The 17,124-nt window shown below is 44.0% G+C and overlaps 1 protein-coding gene across 2 annotated transcripts in view; it reads left to right on the forward strand.

Moving 5' to 3' along the window:
- Positions 1–261: 261 nt before the first annotated feature.
- The window catches only part of NRG2 (neuregulin 2), a 252,809-nt gene continuing 235,946 nt past the window's right edge, over positions 262–17,124 (forward strand). For both annotated transcript variants that reach the window (XM_061587063.1, XM_061587071.1), the window contains exon 1: positions 262–815. In XM_061587063.1, the coding sequence (XP_061443047.1) occupies positions 356–815 (460 nt within the window). In that variant the 5' untranslated portion in view covers positions 262–355. The remainder of the gene's footprint in view (positions 816–17,124) is intronic.

A 17,124-nucleotide genomic window follows, 5' to 3' on the forward strand; every position in this document is an offset into this window, starting at 1 on the left:
TGGGGAGGGGGGCCGGGCCCCGAGCTTATGTCGCTTCCGGTTTTGCAGCTGGAGCCTCGGCGGCGGCGACAGCATCCCCCAAATGGCCTGGCCAGATGCGGCAGGTCTGGTGCTGCCTCTCGGTGCCGCTCCTGGAGGAAGAGGCGGAGGACCTCGGCGACGGCGGCGACGAGGACTGCCAGGCTCAGTGCGGCAACAGCAGCAGCAGCAGTTAGACGAGTCGCGGCGGCGGCGGCGGCAGCAGCAGAGGCGCCGGGCCTGCTGTGTCCCCGGAGCCGGGCCGGGGGCTGCTACAGGACGCGGCGGCGGCGGCGGGCCAGGCCCAGGAGGCTCTCGGGGCTCCGGCTGACTCGGCATGAGGCGCGCTCCGACGGCGGCGCCCGGTTTCTCCATGCTGCTCTTCGGCGTGTCGCTCGCCTGCTACTCGCCCAGCCTGCGCTCGGTGCAGGACCAGGCGTACTCGGCGGCCGTGGTGCTGGAGGGCAAGGTCCAGGCGCTGCCGGCCACCTCCCCGACGGCCTCGGCGGCGGCGGCGACAGGCAACGGGAGCCGGGAAGAGGCGCCGCCGCCCCCGGGCCTTCTGGTGAAGGTTCTGGACTTGTGGCCCCTCAACAGCGGCGGCCTCCAGCGGGAGCAGCTCATCCGCGTGGGCTCCACGCCGGCGCCCTGCTTCAAAGTCAAGCGCAACCACCGCTACATCTTCTTCCTGGAGCCCACCGAGCAGCCGCTGGTCTTCAAGACCTCCTTCGCCCCCCTGGACACCAGCGGCAAGAACCTCAAGAAGGACGTGGGCAGGATCCTGTGCGCGGACTGCGGTGAGTGGGGGGCCCGGGCGGGCGGGGCGCGGCGACGCCCGCGAAGCGGCGGGCGAGGGGGCGCTGGAGCAGCCTTCAGCCAGGCCAAAGGGTCACTGCGCTGGGATGTCGCGTTTGTCTGCATTGCTTCATTACGAAGCAGGGCGACTCTCGGGAGCGCCCTTCATCCGGGCTGTGCATTTTCTTTGACCTTAGTTCGGGTGGACCGTAAGAGGGTCCGGGATGCGTGGGGGGGGAGAGTGGGGTGGATCTGGCATTCGCTCTGCTCCGGGTGCGCAGAGCTGCGTTTGGTTGTACTCTCTCGCTCGCTCGCTCCGTCCGCCTGCTGGACTCTGCTTGTCCGTTGTGTAAGGCAGCGCAAGCAGCAAGTTTCTTATGTAAACAACGGGCCCTTCTCTCTCCCGTCCCTTTCCATGAATTGAATTTCATTTGTGTATTTAAGCCACTTTCGGAAGATAACAGAGGCGGCGGTGCACTGACCGGCTCTGTGGCCGCATCTTTTGTGTGCAAATCATTTGTGCTGTCCTTTTCAGCGGGAAAAGGCATCTCTTGGCTTCTTACTTGCTTCTTGTGCAGATGGTCACTCCCTGATTTGTGCAGATTTATATGCTGGGATTTCACTGCAAAGTTTAGGTTTTCTTGCCACCTTTCCTTCACTTGTGATGTTGACATGTCAGGTGTTGGGTCCTCTCACCAAGAGACTCTCTGAAAACACCTTGGTGGCGATGTGTCTATGCAGGGTGGACCTGATTAAGGGGATAAAGTTACAGAGTTGCTGGAGACCCCATTAGGGTCAAAAAAGTTCCCCAGTTAGGCTAAAAACAGACAGATGTTTGGACAGTTCTTGATGTTTTCTTGGTAAAGGCAGCCAGGGGAGTGGGGCTTTAACCCTTTCCCTCTTTGTCTTTCCTTCTCCAACTAGCTGATGAATTCTGTCTGGTGTACTGCATGTCTGTGGCAGACAGTGACATCTTCTAACATAGAAGCAGAGAATCCATAAACTGTAGATGGCTTTGGAATATTTACTTATTCCAAGTAAAAGTTGTCTGTGATCTCTATAACCTCCTTTTCATCCTAATTCGTTTTTTGTGTTTCAACTTAGTTTTCATCAGATGTTTGTAAAAAACCAAAAAGGGTATTTAGAAAATTATCATCTGGGAAAAGACAATGGTTCATATTTTCACATGTTGGTGGTCTCTGTTGTTCTGTGATTACTAATTCTTGCATGGTGTGTTGTATGATCTGACATAGCCATAGGATGGGTGATTTTTCTGGACTACTTTACCCAAGAAGCTCAAAGCCGCTGAAACAATAAAAGCACCTAAGGATTGGCTCTAAGGCTGTACATCTATCCTGGGTTTAGTGGGCCCTGCAATCCCAGGTAAATATGCATGGGATTGGGCTGTGTTGGACTGGACTGTTGATTTAGCTTCATCCTCTTCTAACCTGAGAAAGCCATGTTGCAACGAAGAGAAATGATTTTACCAAGTAGTAGAGGAAGATCACATTGTTTTTTTTAATTGGTTGTATTGATATTTTATTGAGATCTGTCTTATACAAATAAATTGTTTAGAAAGGGTATAATACATTTTAATAATGAAGGGCATAATCAAGACAAAATTAAGCAAATGATTAATGTTATTCTATTAATATAAAGGGACACAGACCTGACTTTGGTTGGATTGTGTTCATGATTATTACTGCTGCATGATATTTAACCATAACTTTTCATTTATAACTAATACCATTCAAAGTGATTTTCTTCTATAGTCTCCATAATATATCTCCACTGAGTGCTTACTATTAATAGCTTTGCAGGTCAGTAAGGGAGTTTAACTATGCACTATCATGAATATACTGCAAAAACCGTTTAGAGAAAATACAGGATTCCCTGGGGACAAGCTTTACAACGTAAAGGATGGATGAACAAGCTGTTCTAATTGACAACACAGGCATTCATCAGGTTAATGGGCTCATTTTCTCATTAAGAGCTTTGTAGCAGATGTCATACATATTTATGTAATAAAAGTTCCCCTCATGTTTCTTACCTAGATACTTGTAGTGTTAATGCTTTGCCATACAAGAGGGCTGATCAAAGAAACTAAGATGGATTTTCCTTTAATAATATTTTTTAAAGTTTCATTTGGAATTTCAGTTGCCAGGAAGGAATAAGAGTGTATATTCACTAAGGCAAAAAACCTTGTGGTTTAATAACGTACCTATAGCCAACAGATATTTCTACCAAACTTTCAAAAGCAGAGAATTGGAGAGCTATAGTGAACTCACCAGGGGAGCAGGAGACCTGACCTCATCTCTGACATATTGGACTGCCCTACAAATTGGTAAAAAACGCAAACACAATTTGGGTTGGTCTTTCACAGTCCAATCCACTTCCTGTGTAGCTTGGAAGAATTGGGTAACATGTGCCTCTGAGATACGGTGAGTGTTGGTAACACCTGCCATCTCCAAAGATGGAGAATTACATTTTTGTATGTTTCTTGGTGTTCTTACTTTGCTTCTTTCCAGTGTTACTACTGTTTCTACAGAGAATTTAACCTAGAAAGTTATATTTCTCTCATTATTCATCCTAGAAATCTGTGTCAATTGATTTTTATTAATTTCAAAGCCTTTTTATTGGTCAATGCTCTATTTCTATTTTGGGCGTATTAACAGTTGAATCTGAAACTGCAGTTTGATGTAAAATCAGACTGATTACAATAAGTTGTACAATATGTTGGGCAGACTTAGCCTGCCCAAGATGCATGTTTTCAGCATGCTATGCTTAAACTAGTCCATTTAAGGAAAGGTGGGCATGGTCAATTAAAAACATAGAGCAAACCTGGAATTTTGCTAGAATATATTTCACCTGCTACTGTTTTATCTTGTGGAAACTGAGACACTCCTCATGTCCATTGGAAACTATTCTGCAGAATAGTCAGTGCCATTATTCAACAATTGTTTTTGGAGCTTTTTTTTAGTGTTGCAAAGTGTTGCTGTACTTCACATATTCTCAGAAACAGAAGCAAAAGAAAATGATTTACTATAGGAAACTTCACTAAAATTGCAAAGTAATTTTAGAAAATTTAGAGGGTTGTTAAAGCAGTGTGGTGTAGTGGGTAAGGTGTTGGACTACGACCTTGGAGACCAGGGTTCGAATCCACACACAGCCATGAAGCTCACTGGGTGACCTTGCGCCAGTCACTGCCTCTCAGCCTCAGAGGAAGGCAATGGTGTAAACCCCCTCTGAATACCGCTTACCATGAAAACCCTATTCATAGGGTCACCATAAGTCAGAATCAATTTGAAGGCAGTCCATTTCCATTTTTAAGCAAGCATTTCTGAGTTCAGGACTATAAGTTTTGTAAGGTTTCGTTTTGAAATGAGTTTATGGGAAGCATCAGAATGGCATGGGGGTATTTTTAATTTAACATTGCAGAATACGAGAAATCCATGCTGACTATAGTATACAGCCACTCTCATGGCTGTATAATTAATACTCTAACGCCTGTACTTTGTCCCTGGAAGACAGAAGTAACATGGATAAATGATTTTGTTTGTTTGTTTCCAGGCAGCAGTCTGGTCCTTGGGTGTCTGATGGCTTTATTTTGTTCTCTGTGATAAAGCAGAGTAGAAGTTTTAAAGTCTTATTTAAACTCCTATTTGGGATCTATGGTAAGCGCGAGTAACTGGAAATAGTTAAACTCCAGCAGGTACCTTGAGAACAATAATCGTTTGTCTTTTGGCCTGCTTCTGATTAGCTAAATGTTTGGGATATCGCTCAGGTCATTCACAAAAATGTAGCAGGTACAATTAAGAAAGTCAGTGATAGGTGAATTTAAGAGGACTAGAAAAAGGGTGACACACCACCAGCTAACACATTATTTTGTCCTGTATTAGGAAAAAGTCTCATCCTGTGCATTATTGAGAAATTACAAGTCAAATCTGTGAAGAGTGCTCAGTGCAAAAATGTTTATTTCTGCATTTTAACAGTTTGAAGGGGTTCCTCCTAGCCAAAACACTCTATGGGGTTATCAGGAACACTTTCTCAGCATAGCTATGCTGCAAATTGCAGCATTCGTCTCCCTGCATCTTGCTCATCACTGTCTGTCACAAAGGTGAATGGAAGCACTGCTGTACTGGGCTTCTCCTCTACCCTTGAAGTCCATTCTAGTGGGTTCAGGACCTTTGGGGTGATGCATAAGTTCAGAACTGCCTATAATCCTGCCCTGCACAGGGCTGGACCTCCTCATAAAGCACATGTTGAGGACTGTTTGGCTCATTTTAAAGTTGAGCCTGATCCTGCAATGCTAGACTGTCATGCCAGGGAGAAGACATGTTTTGCTATTATAAGAAATTATGCAATTATAAAATCTGTATATTTTCATGTTTTGAATGCCCGTAGCTCTGGTTATAGTGTTGTGCTGTCAGTATCCTTGGCCTCCTTTCCTACCTGGGGCCCTGAGGTAGTAGAGGTAACATGCAGCTGAAATCCTAGTAGGGGAGCAGGACCATGGTCAGCTCACTGTGACATTGGGTGGAGTCAGGCTGGCTACAAGAGGAGCTGGACCACGGTCAGCTCATTGGGAGCTCATATGAGTCAGTTGGCTACAAGGTATCCAAGAGTTAGGATGGTGCTCCAGCAATCATCTGGAGTCAACGGAGGATCTAAGTCAGCAACCCTCAGTATCATGCTCTCCGGATGTTTTGCATTACAACTTGCATCACCCCAGCCAGCATGGCCAGTGGTCAGAGGTTATGCGAGTTGTAGTCTAAAACAGATTGATGTTTGCAGCCCCATCCTGTCTGAGGAAATTCTATTTCTCAGGTACTACCTCTCGCAGGGCTGGGCCCTCTGCCACCCCTGGAAGTGGTGTGGTAGCAGAGAGATGCCCTTCTACACTTCCAAGGCTTCTGAGGAGGAGTTAGAGGAGGGAAGTGGAGCTACTTCATCAGGCCATGGAGGTGAAGACATCGCTGGCTCCTGGGATTCCCCCCTCCATGGATTTGCTGGCAAGTCAGGGCCTCCTGGAGTTTTTTCAGGGCTGGTTTCTGCACTCAGCCTTCCCCTCAGATTCTTCCTCTGATAGGAGGCGTTTCAGCTCCCAGGCCATGTCATTGGATTAGCAACATGAATTCTGCTATGTTCAGCCTTTGAGTCCAAAGTCTTGCTATGTTGAGTAGTCTTCAAGACAACTAATGGGAATCTTTCTTGCCTGTTATTTTAATTGTAAAGCATTACAGAGCAATGCTGAGCAGACACTAAGGAACATCTGGTACTGAGAGAGAGATAGATTGTAATTCTGATCCAGTGCTAATGTCTATGAAGTACCTGCTTTTCTCAAATGACTTCTAAGTTGCCTTTTAAGGTCTGGCAGGCTTCATTTCAGGACCCAGACTATAGTATGTTACATTATGATGTACTCCTCCTTAATGACTCTCAAAATGCCTGTCATGATGATAAGCATGGGATGTGCAGAGGGAGGGCATGTATATTACAGGGACATGAGGTGGTGCTATGTGCCTTTGCATTTTGCACACTGAGAGTTGTATTGCAAATGGTTCCTTGTTGGCAGAGGCTAGGAGTGGTGAGCCCACTACAGTATTGTTGTTAAGTTCAGTGCTTTATTTCCCCCACTATGAGCAATTAGCTGACATTTATTCATATGGTAAAAAGGAAAGTGCTGCCCTCAGGAGCACTGTTGTGGTAGGATTTGGACCTCTCTCTGTTGAGCTCTATTTAGGATCAGGGTCAGGTTCCCCATTCTCAATAGTGTCCCAGATAGTCTGTCCCATTGGACTCAGTGGGAGCTGAGAATGGTGTCAATCCTTATCTGTACAGGCCCACTCCTTAATCTGCATTCCCCCTTCTGCTCTGTTTCTGAGTACTTTTTCTTGGTTTGACTCTAGTTTTTAGTGGACTGTGTTTCTTGATGTGATTCTTCAACCTTGGGTCCCCAGATGTTGTTGGACTAGAACTCCCATCATCCTTGGTCATTGGCTAAGCTGGCTGGGGTTGATGGGAGTTGTAGTCCAACAACATCTGGGGACCCAAGGTTAAAGAACATTGTTCTTGATTATGAAAGGATCCTGAAAACTACCCATGGTGGTGGTGGGGTAAACCTGCCCCTGGCGGTTGCAGTGTCTGGACTTTATGCAGCAGCCGTTTCTTTGATATCAGTTGCCCGGAAAAATCCAGCTGTGGTCACGGAGATGGCTCTTGATAAGCTGGTTCCACTAATCTTTCTCTGTGACTTATTATAGCTGCATAAGGATTGAGTATATTGGAATCAAGACCGACTCTTAAAGCAGGCAGCACAAGCAACATCATGGATTCTCCACAGCATTCTAAGCCTGTTTTCTGTTTTGATAACTCCCACTAAAGCCCCAGCTCTCTGTTCTGAGTCCCTCTCTGCTTAGGTTTGGGATATCCCCCTATGGTTTTGTCTGCCTCCTGGGCAGCTCAGCAACTTCCTTCCTCCCTCAGCTACCCAACAGCTGTTAGCGTTAAGATATTTCTGGAGCAATCCAGAGAAACTGCTGCCATTATCGGTGTATTTTTAAAACATTATTTTTGCTGGCGGGGCATGCATATGTGGGTATAGCTGCGGAGGGGTGGGGAGCAATATCGGAAACATTTGTTTTTTTCCCCCTCTTCCAGTTTTCTCTTTTTGATGCGAGGACGGAAGTTTGGAAGAAGCAGGCTGAATTCTTTTACATTTTCCCTATTTAATTTCCGTTAGTGATGAGGGGGAGTGGATGAAAGAGGCAACATCCAAAAGCAGTTGCACATGTGCCTTTAAAACTATTTTTTTTCTTTTGTAAGGATAGGGGCATGGGGATGAAACGGGGAACTACGGAAGGAGCACCAGCAGCATCTAGTCTGAGAGGCACTCTCAAACCTCTGAATTGCCAAGATAGCTTGATGGACTACTTTTTCTAGCTAGCCCTGGTTCCTGTGCACATTATATTCTGAAATAATCCCCAGTGAACTCCCTACAGATGTTAGCTACATAGGATTGTGGCCTAAGTTGGGGGAGTGGAGGGAGGAAAGGAGATGGATCCTCTCTCATCCTCTTCAGCTTGATCTACATGTGCTGGACAGAGGTTTTTTGGAGGTATGTATATAGGAAGACTGTAGAGTCTCTCAGTGGATGAGAGAATAGTGTTCTGCATTTGCTCAGAGGAAGTGTGTAGCAGGTAGAACTGGGCACTGGAGCTTTGCGCACCAGTGGTTTTTTTTCTTTTGGAGGGGGCATTACAACTGGTACAGAATGCGGCGGCACGGTTGATTAAAAACAGCGGCCGCCGGGATCATATCACCCCAGTGCTGGAAGATCTGCACTGGCTACCAGTTGTGTACCGAGCCCAATTCAAGGTGTTGGTGTTAACCTTTAAAGCCCTATACGGTGTCGGTCCAGTTTATCTAAAGGAGCACACCAGCATCACCAAATATGCCGCCTGACGAGATCTGCCTCACAAGACCTTCTCTCGGTCCCACCAGTTAACACAGCTAGGCTGGTGCGGACCAGAGAGAGGGCATTCTCAGTTGTGGCCCCCACCCTCTGGAACTCTCTGCCATACGATCTTCGCCATGCCCCCTCCCTGGTAGGTTTCCACCAAGGATTGAAAACTTGGTTGTTTCAGCAGGCATACAGGTCTCCTAGATAGTTTAGTTTACAGTGTATAGATGTAGGTTGGTGGATTATAATTGTTTTATATGTTAAAACTGTATTATATGTTGTATTTTAATTATGTACGCCGCCTAGAGTGGCCATTCATTCGGCCAGATAGGCGGCCTAAAAATAAAATTTTATTATTATTATCTTATGCTCTGTTGCTTCCATCCTAGCCAGTTAATCAATAGAAAGGGAGAGGGAAGAGCCGACATGCTGATACTACCACAAAGGCCACTCCTCACCTGAATGAGAAGAGGTATATGGGAGAACATTAGGGAGAAATGGGCATCTACATGCTTTTGGCAAGTGGAGGGGGAAAGAGGCTAGTACTATATATAGCATATGAAGGATATGTATGAAGAGGAACACAGTTCAAAGTGAGGACAGCAAAAGTTTACCCCATCAAGGGTAACAAATACCTTGAGCTCATAACACCAATTTTAAAAAAGGGATCCAGAGATGATCTGGGAAATTACAGGCCAGTTAGCTCAATGTCTGTTTCAGGATAACTGGTGGAAAGCATTATTAAAGATAGAATTACCAGGCATACAGAAGAACAAGTCTTGTTGAAGCAGAATGAGCATGGCTCACCCTGTCTCAGTAACCTTTTAGATTTGAGAACGTCAAGCATGTAGTTAAAGGTGATCCAGAAGACATTATGTAATTAGACTTCCAAAAAGCTTTTAATGAAGTACCGCACCAAAGACTGAGTAAGCTTAGCAATCATGGAATAACAGGATCTTTTTATGGATTAATAACTGGTTAAGGAACAGAAAGCGTCAATAAATGGACAGTTCCCCCAGTGGAGGGATGAAGAAAGTGGAGTCCTTCACGGATTGGTATTAGTTTAGCTTGTTCATAAATGATTTAGGGGTGAGGAGGCAGCGAAGTTTGCTGATAGTAGCAAATCATTCGGGGTTGTTAAAACAAAAACGGATTGGAAAGCGCTCCAAACTGGGTGAATGAGAAGTAAAATGGCAAATGCGTTTCAGCGTATGCAAGTGTAAAGTGATGCATATTGGGGCAAAAAATGCAAATTTCACATATACACTAATAGCGGTGACTGATCAGAAACGAGACTTTGGGATTGCAGTGGATGTTGGAAGTACAATAGCAAGGATCATTCCGTTTGTAACCTGAGGATTCATTCAGTTAGTGTTACAGTCAGCTATCCAAGAGGGGGATGGGTGGAAGTGTTGCTTAGCAACCAGGCACAGTGGTGTGATTTTCACTGAGGTGGGGTGTCCTCTTTGGCTGTGGAGCTCTGAGAGAGTTTCCCCCTGTATGTTTGTTGCTAAATATCTTCCTGCTATATGCCAGGTCTGACCTAAGAAAGACAAAACTCTCTCTTTATTTCTCCTCAAGGTATATTCTGTTCTTTTTCAGTTTACTCAGTAAAGTGTTATCAGACTCCATCTGCTTTTTTCAAGTCACTTTGCTATCATGGACAGCTTGATGACGATGTTGATCCAGGTGTGAGGCAACTGGAGAAAAGGCAAATTTCATTTTAGGGATTATAATATTTTAATTCCGTTATATAAGTCTCTGGTGTGACCAATACTGTGTACAGTTTTGGTTGCCTCATCCCAAAAAGGATCTTGTAGAGCTGACAAGGGTTCTGAATAGTGCAACCAAAGTGATCGAGGCGTTGGAACAACATTTGGGGCTTTTTAGTTTAGGAAAAGGGGAGCAAAGAGGAGCAAGATATAAGTGTATAAATTTTTCTGTCATAATTCTAGAACTCAGGGATATCCAATGACGCTGAAGGTTGGAAGGTTGAGGACAGACAATATAAAGTACTTTTTTACACAGCGCATATTTATACTATGGAATTGACTCCCACTCGTTGCAGTGAAGTGAATGGTTTCAATAGAGGATTAGACAAATTTGTAGAAAAAAAGGCTGTCAATGGCAACTAGCCATGATATGTTCTCCCTGCACTGTTGGACACAGTATGCCTCTGAATGCCAATAGCTGGGAATCACAAGTGGGGAGAGTGCTCTTGCAGTCAGGCCCTGCTTGCGGGCTTCCCATAGGCATTTGGTGTGGATGGGGGGGGATTTCATGTTTGAATGGCCATGCCAGGTTATGTAAAATATAGACAGAGCTCCATTAGGAGGAGGTTGACATGAACAAGCAATGTGCTTTCCATTTACTCATACTCTTCTCATTAAACTGCAGGGAGAATTATGGTTCTGTACTTGGAAATTACCACGATGACCTATCTTCAGAGAGTGATGTGTATGCCATTACTTTGTGTGAGATGGAGAGAGATTATAATGTTAATTGACTCCTAAGGAGGGCAATGTGAAATGTAACACAGTTTCCCAGTTTGGAGTAATATATCCAAAGATACCCTACAAACAACAAAATAAACTCCACACATACCCCTACATCAAGGATGAAATTATTTGCTCCTACTGGGAGGAAGGGTGGAATATAAATTATTATTATTATTATTATTATTATTATTATTATTATTATTATTATTATTACTACTACTACTACTACTACTACTACTACTAATCTTAAAGTCAGCCATTGAGGGAAGAGATAACATGTAATATAGTCTCCCTGGAAGTGGACTCGTTTCAAACATGAGGGTGAGGGTAGGGATTACATGTGTGCAGGGCCAGCCCCAGGCATGCCGGGGGCCTTGGGCACCACCCTGCCCCAGACTCCTCTGCTCCCCTTCCGTGATTCACGGCAGGATTGCTGCCATGGATTGCAGAGCGGGAGCTTTGGAGCCCCCACCATTCCCTCGTTCAGCCTACCTTTCTTAGTTGTGTTTTGCGGCTGCGTGTGCAGCATGCACAGGGCTGCCCACAAACAAGATGGTGGCCGAGGATTCCCTAAGGGGCTGAAACCTCTGCCTCTGTGCCATCTTGGCTGATGGGTGCCATCAACCAAGATGGCGGCAGAGGCTTCAGCTCCTTAGGGAAACCTCGGCTGCCATCTCGGTTAAGGACAGCCCTGCGTGCGCTGCACATGCAGCCACAAAACACCACCAAGAAAGGTAGGTTGAATGAAGGAATAGCAGGGGCTTTGAAACTCCCATTCTGTGATCCGCAGCAGTGATCCTGCTGTGAATCATGGAAGGGGAGCGGAGGGGGCCTTCAAGAGGTTATGTTATCTTCCTCTTTATTTGTGTTCTGCCAGCAGTTGAAAACATTTTTTTTTCAAACAAGGTTTTGATTCTGTTGTTGCCTAATGTATTAATTACTGACGCTGCTTTTCATGTTTTGCTGGTGTTTCTAGTTTGATCATTTGTGTTTTACAGGTTGGGCTTATTTTATTGTTTTTATGTAAACTGCTTTAAACAACCACCTTGTATAGAAGAAAAGTGAGGTATACATTTTTTATAATAATAATTATAATAATAATTGTTTGAATTCCAACCTGGTAAACCTCCCTGTATGTGGGAAGCTAGCTTTCAGGGAGAAGGATTCTAGCCTAGCTGTCTCATTGACTTACCGGTTACCAGATGCTGGAAATCTTGTGTGCAAACAAGTGTCTTCCGCCATTGGAATTCATCATAGAATCATAGAATAGTAGAGTCAGAAGGGGCCTATAAGGCCATCTGAATTCTGAAGGGCTGTAGTCCCAGAAGAACATTTTTATATCATTGTATATATTTTATGCAATTAGTAAAGTTTAGACTTAATACTTATTAATTGCATGTATTATACAATTGTTTTTTGGCAACAATTTCATTCTGAAAGAGAACCACTGAATACAGTAGGAAAAGGAGAATATATTGCTAGGCTACAGCCTCCAACTGTTGTATGAGAGCACCAGAATTCCCCAAAAGGTTGAATTCCACCCTGGGGTTACTTCTCATTGAAGAATTTACACAGATGTAGACCTTCAATGTAGTCCTTAGCACTTTTAGGACTGTCAACAATAGCAAAGAACAATTGTAAACAAAATAATAAACAATGTCTCCACATTTCAGTCACTTAACAATTTACAAATTTTGTTCTGTAAATGAAAAATACCTGAAACAAAACTTTCCAAGGAAACCAACTGAATCTTACAAATGGAGTATTTTTGTTTTATCCCAGGGAATGTTAACATCTCTAGGGTCAAAGAAATGTTTCTAAGGAACAACAACTGACCCAAAGAAGCAGATTATAGTGCTGTTCTCCTGACACAATATACATGGCTTTATTTTGGGACACCTTACTCCTCCAGGATACATTGGAAGCCAGCTGAAAATGTCCCCATCAATGGTCTATGTCCTTTTTATTTATTTTTTGTTTTCCTTGATGAAGGCCTTAGTAAAATCCATGCCATAAAGCAGGGCCAGCTACCCTACACAGATCAGCCTCTGGACCAAGGAAAGAGCAAATAGTTCGAGATGACTCAAGGAAGTAGACCCTGCTACCACTACACCACTGAGGCTCGCTGAGGGGCAAACTCTATCTGATGCGGGAGTATGCTACACAACCAAGAAGAGAACTCTCTGGCATGAGGTAGAATCAAAACTGTGCCTTTAAAAGAAACTTTCCCGACTCAACAATACAGACTCCAGCTTGAGTTTGATAAAACATTTGCATCTTTGAATAGGTAAGATTTATTTGGCTAGATACCAGTCCTAAACATGATGCACTGGCTGCCTGTGAGCTACCAGGCCCAATTCAAGGTGTTAGTACTAGCATATAAAGACCTAAATGGCTTGAACCCAAGTATCTAAAAGAGTGCCTTCCCGAGTATCAACCATCTCAGATGCTACGATCAGCAGGTGAGGTGGTGATGCTGTCACCAGTGGCTGCCTGGTTGGCGCTCGCCTATGACAGGGCATTTTCAGTGGTGGCTCCCAGTTGTGGAATGACCTCCCAGTGAGTTGCATCTGTCTCCAACACTATTGATTTTCAGGAGGAATTTGAAAACGTTCCTGTTTCCTCAAGCATTTGATAGTGGAAGGAGAATGTTCCTGGTGAGCTGAAGATCATGAATGATCATGAAAAACTGTTTTTAACTGTGACTGTGCTTTAGAATGTTTCAAACTGTTCTTAGAATGCTTTTCTTTTTCTTGCTGTTCAAGTTTTTTTGTTGATGTGTTGAACATACCAACTAAAGCAAAGGAAGAGAAAGAAGTGTTACAGTATATAATTATCTCCTGATTAAAATAATCCAACAATGTTCATCAATATAATAAATAAACAAAGAAATATCATCATATCCACTGTGGGTCAAGGCCAGTAGTGTAGTGGCAAATTCAGAAGTGCAGGGTCCCTTCATGATAGTCACAGCCACACACACCTTTTTTTGCTCCTGGGTTGAGAATGAGATCCTTGCTAATGCCTTCCCCCACAAAAACAGACATCTCTCGGAGCCATACAGCATGAAAGGGGGGAGTGTTAGCTACTGAAAAGATGGCACTGAGTCTTCTCAGTGGCTGACTCACCTCCTTTCACTCTGATCAGCTCCAATCAGCAGGAAAGGACAAGGAAGCAAGTTAGAAGACTCTTCTCAGTGACTAACACCCCCTCTTTTCATGCTGATTGGTTTGTAGAATGCTGGAGACCTTAGGACCCTGCTCCACAAAAAGTAGGGGGACTAAGACCCCCTGAAATCCTGGACAACTACACCCCTGATCAAAGCAGTACATGTGGCTTCCCCCTTTTGGAAACAGTTGCAGTCAAAATAGTTTTTCTCTTCCATCCTCTTGTTTCTTTTAATATAATACAATTAACAGCCATTTTGATTTGCAGAAAATACCAAACCCCACACAGGTTGGATTTTCCTTTTTTTAAATATAAAATTTTACTGAGTATACCACTACATCAAAATTTACAAGACTATTAAGCAGACAACTTCTATTTCACAAACTCCGAAGAAGGTGAATAACCAGTTCCCTCTCCCTGTACTTTGCATGCTCCCTAAGTATTAAAATTAGATCTTGCCCTTTTATCTTGACTTAACAGATGTTTTTCATCTTTAGAGCATGTCCTTGTTTAGAGGTTTTGGGGTGCCTAACCAGGAATATGTATGTTTGTGTCAGCAACCTTGGTTGAATATAATGCTTAACCATAGTTTAGTGTTATGTGGGTTATCCTTCAGTGCACCTGCAAGGAAGTGACTGTAAGCAAAGCATACATTTCTGTTTTCAGCTAACCACAACTTGTCATTTTATCTGAACTGGTAACTGTGGTTAGTTTAAACTGTGATTTATATGAATAAGCCAGGATCAGATACCATGGTTTGATCTTTGTTTGTTCAGATAACCATAGTTTAAGTTAAACAGTTTAAACAGTGACAGTTTGTCCCAGTTCAGACAAAACACAGTTGAAGATGATAGCAGATGCTGTCAATTTTGTGCCTGCAGATGAAGCAGTTGCTGTTTCGAGTTGCAAACATGCTGTGGACAAGTGTGGAGGAGGTATATAGAGAAGAGACTTTTGGAAAACATTTCAGCTCTCATTTTGTGTAAAAAAAAAGTTCATTTACAAGCATTTAATGATGACACTTGGAATAGTGTTTGTGGGAGAAAACATACAAAAAATTTTTAGTGGTTGTGCAGTGTCTCTTCCATCACTGGCAGTATTGTTTGTCAAACATGCAACAGCCATATTCTGAAAAAATTAACTTAGAATGTTGCACTAGGTGGCCTGTCCAAATACATTTAGAAAAGCATAAGCCGTCTGCATGGATGTTTGTGTATGTGCTGATGAAGTAGTTAATAGATTAAGTATTGGTACTGCAGGCCCTCTTACTCCTTCCTGACCAGAAGGAGTCAATGGCTAGCGTGGCTAGAACCAGGCTGGATCTGGAAAGTTCTTCCCTGAGAGGCTGCTCTTATGCATTTCACCACATGGGGCAGTGGTCAGTAGTTCTTGACAGAAAGCTCTGAGGCTGCATTTATGTGGTTCATCACATGGGACCAAGACCAGCAGTTCCTGATAAGGGAAGGCTCTGGAAATTCTTTTGCCATGGTGGTCTGTTTTGTTATGAAGCTAAATTATGAAGTAACATTTGATCAAATTGGGGCATGTTTTCTCCACGATACAACCACAAGTGACCTTTGCTGATGCTTTTGAGTGTTATGCTGATTTAAATGTGCCGTCCCAACTTTCCTTTCAGGACATGTTCTCTAAACACACACACAGGGCATGTTCTCTACCCCACACACACTAATGCCAAGCAAATGAGGACCATGCAGAGAAAGCCATGGAAGTGTAGCCAGATTTCCACATTGGGACTAAAATGAATGCCGCTACTTAAGCCATGAACCCTGGAGCAGAGCAATCCAACTGCTAGGAAGTCAACAGAGGAGGAGCCAGCAGAGAGTTCTTCAGGATCCTCCTCCTACTTGGGATCCACCACCCTGGCTGAATGCAGGCTTGTTGGGGAGTAAGCACTCCCCGTAGGCCTCAATGGGAATTTAAATTTTTTATTTTTACTGTGCCGGCCTTTTGGCTGGCAGAGGTTGAAGGGGGATTGGGGCCTGAGGGAGTGCTCTGAATGTGAGAGGGATCTCACATAAGTCCCCCCCATGGCTCTGCCCTCCTACACCTCTGGAATGCCACATTTTGGGGCTTCTGCCAACCCTCCATCCGCCAGGCTGGCTGTCCCAAGCAGACCCCCGGCGGCGCTGGCAGGCTCCTGGTGGACCCACATCTCCACTGTGGCAGAGGGCTGCTGCTGGCGCAGGCCAGCAGAGGCCAGCACTCCATGGCATCAAACTCACCCCAGTTCAGCGGAAAGGTGAGTTGGATTGCACCCTAAGCCACTTACAGGAATTTTCAAAAGAGTCAAAGAGAAATGAATACTCTGAAGAAAACTGAGATGACTCAGACTGAAGCTGGACATGACAACCAGTTGTATGATTCCAGCTCTGCCCCGTATTTTATTTATTTATCTATATGCATTTATTCTCTACCTTTCAGGGAATTTTGCCCTTGCAAGAAGGCTTACTGAATTTTTTAAAAACATATAAAACATAAAAACACAATAATAATATATAAAATAATTCCAAAATTAAAAACCAGCATCACAGGCCAGTATTTATTATTTGATTTATATCCCGCCCTTCCTCCCAGCAGGAGCCCAGGGCTGCAAACAGAAATGCTAAAAACACTTTAAAACATCATAAAAAGACCTTAAAATACATTAAAACAAAACAACATTAATTAAAAAAAAAAAAGCTTTAAAAACAATTTTTGTTTAAAAGAAGGGTTAAACACATTATTAAACAAAACATATTAAAAGCAATTCTAACACAGATGCAGACTGGGATAGGTCTGAACTGAAAAGGCTTGTTGAAAGAGGAAAGTCTTCAAAAGGTGCAGAAAAGATAGCAGAGATGGCGCCTGCCTAATATACAAGGGGAGGGAATTATACAGGGTAGGTGCCACCACACTAAAGGTCCATTTCCTATGTTGTGCAGAACGAACCTCCTGATAAGATGGTATCTGCAGAAGGCCCTCACCTGCAGAGCGCAGTGATCAACTGGGTATATATGGGGTAAGACCGTCTTTCAGGTATCCTGGTCCTGAGCTGTATAGGGCTTTGTACACCAAAACTAGAACCTTGAACTTGGCCTGGTAGCAAATGGGCAGCCAGTGCAATTCTTTCAGCATTGGGGTGACACGTTGGCAATACCCTGCCCCAGTGAGCAGTCTCGCCAC

This window comes from Rhineura floridana, chromosome 1 (genome assembly GCF_030035675.1).
Source record: "Rhineura floridana isolate rRhiFlo1 chromosome 1, rRhiFlo1.hap2, whole genome shotgun sequence".
NCBI classification, from domain to species: domain Eukaryota; kingdom Metazoa; phylum Chordata; class Lepidosauria; order Squamata; family Rhineuridae; genus Rhineura; species Rhineura floridana.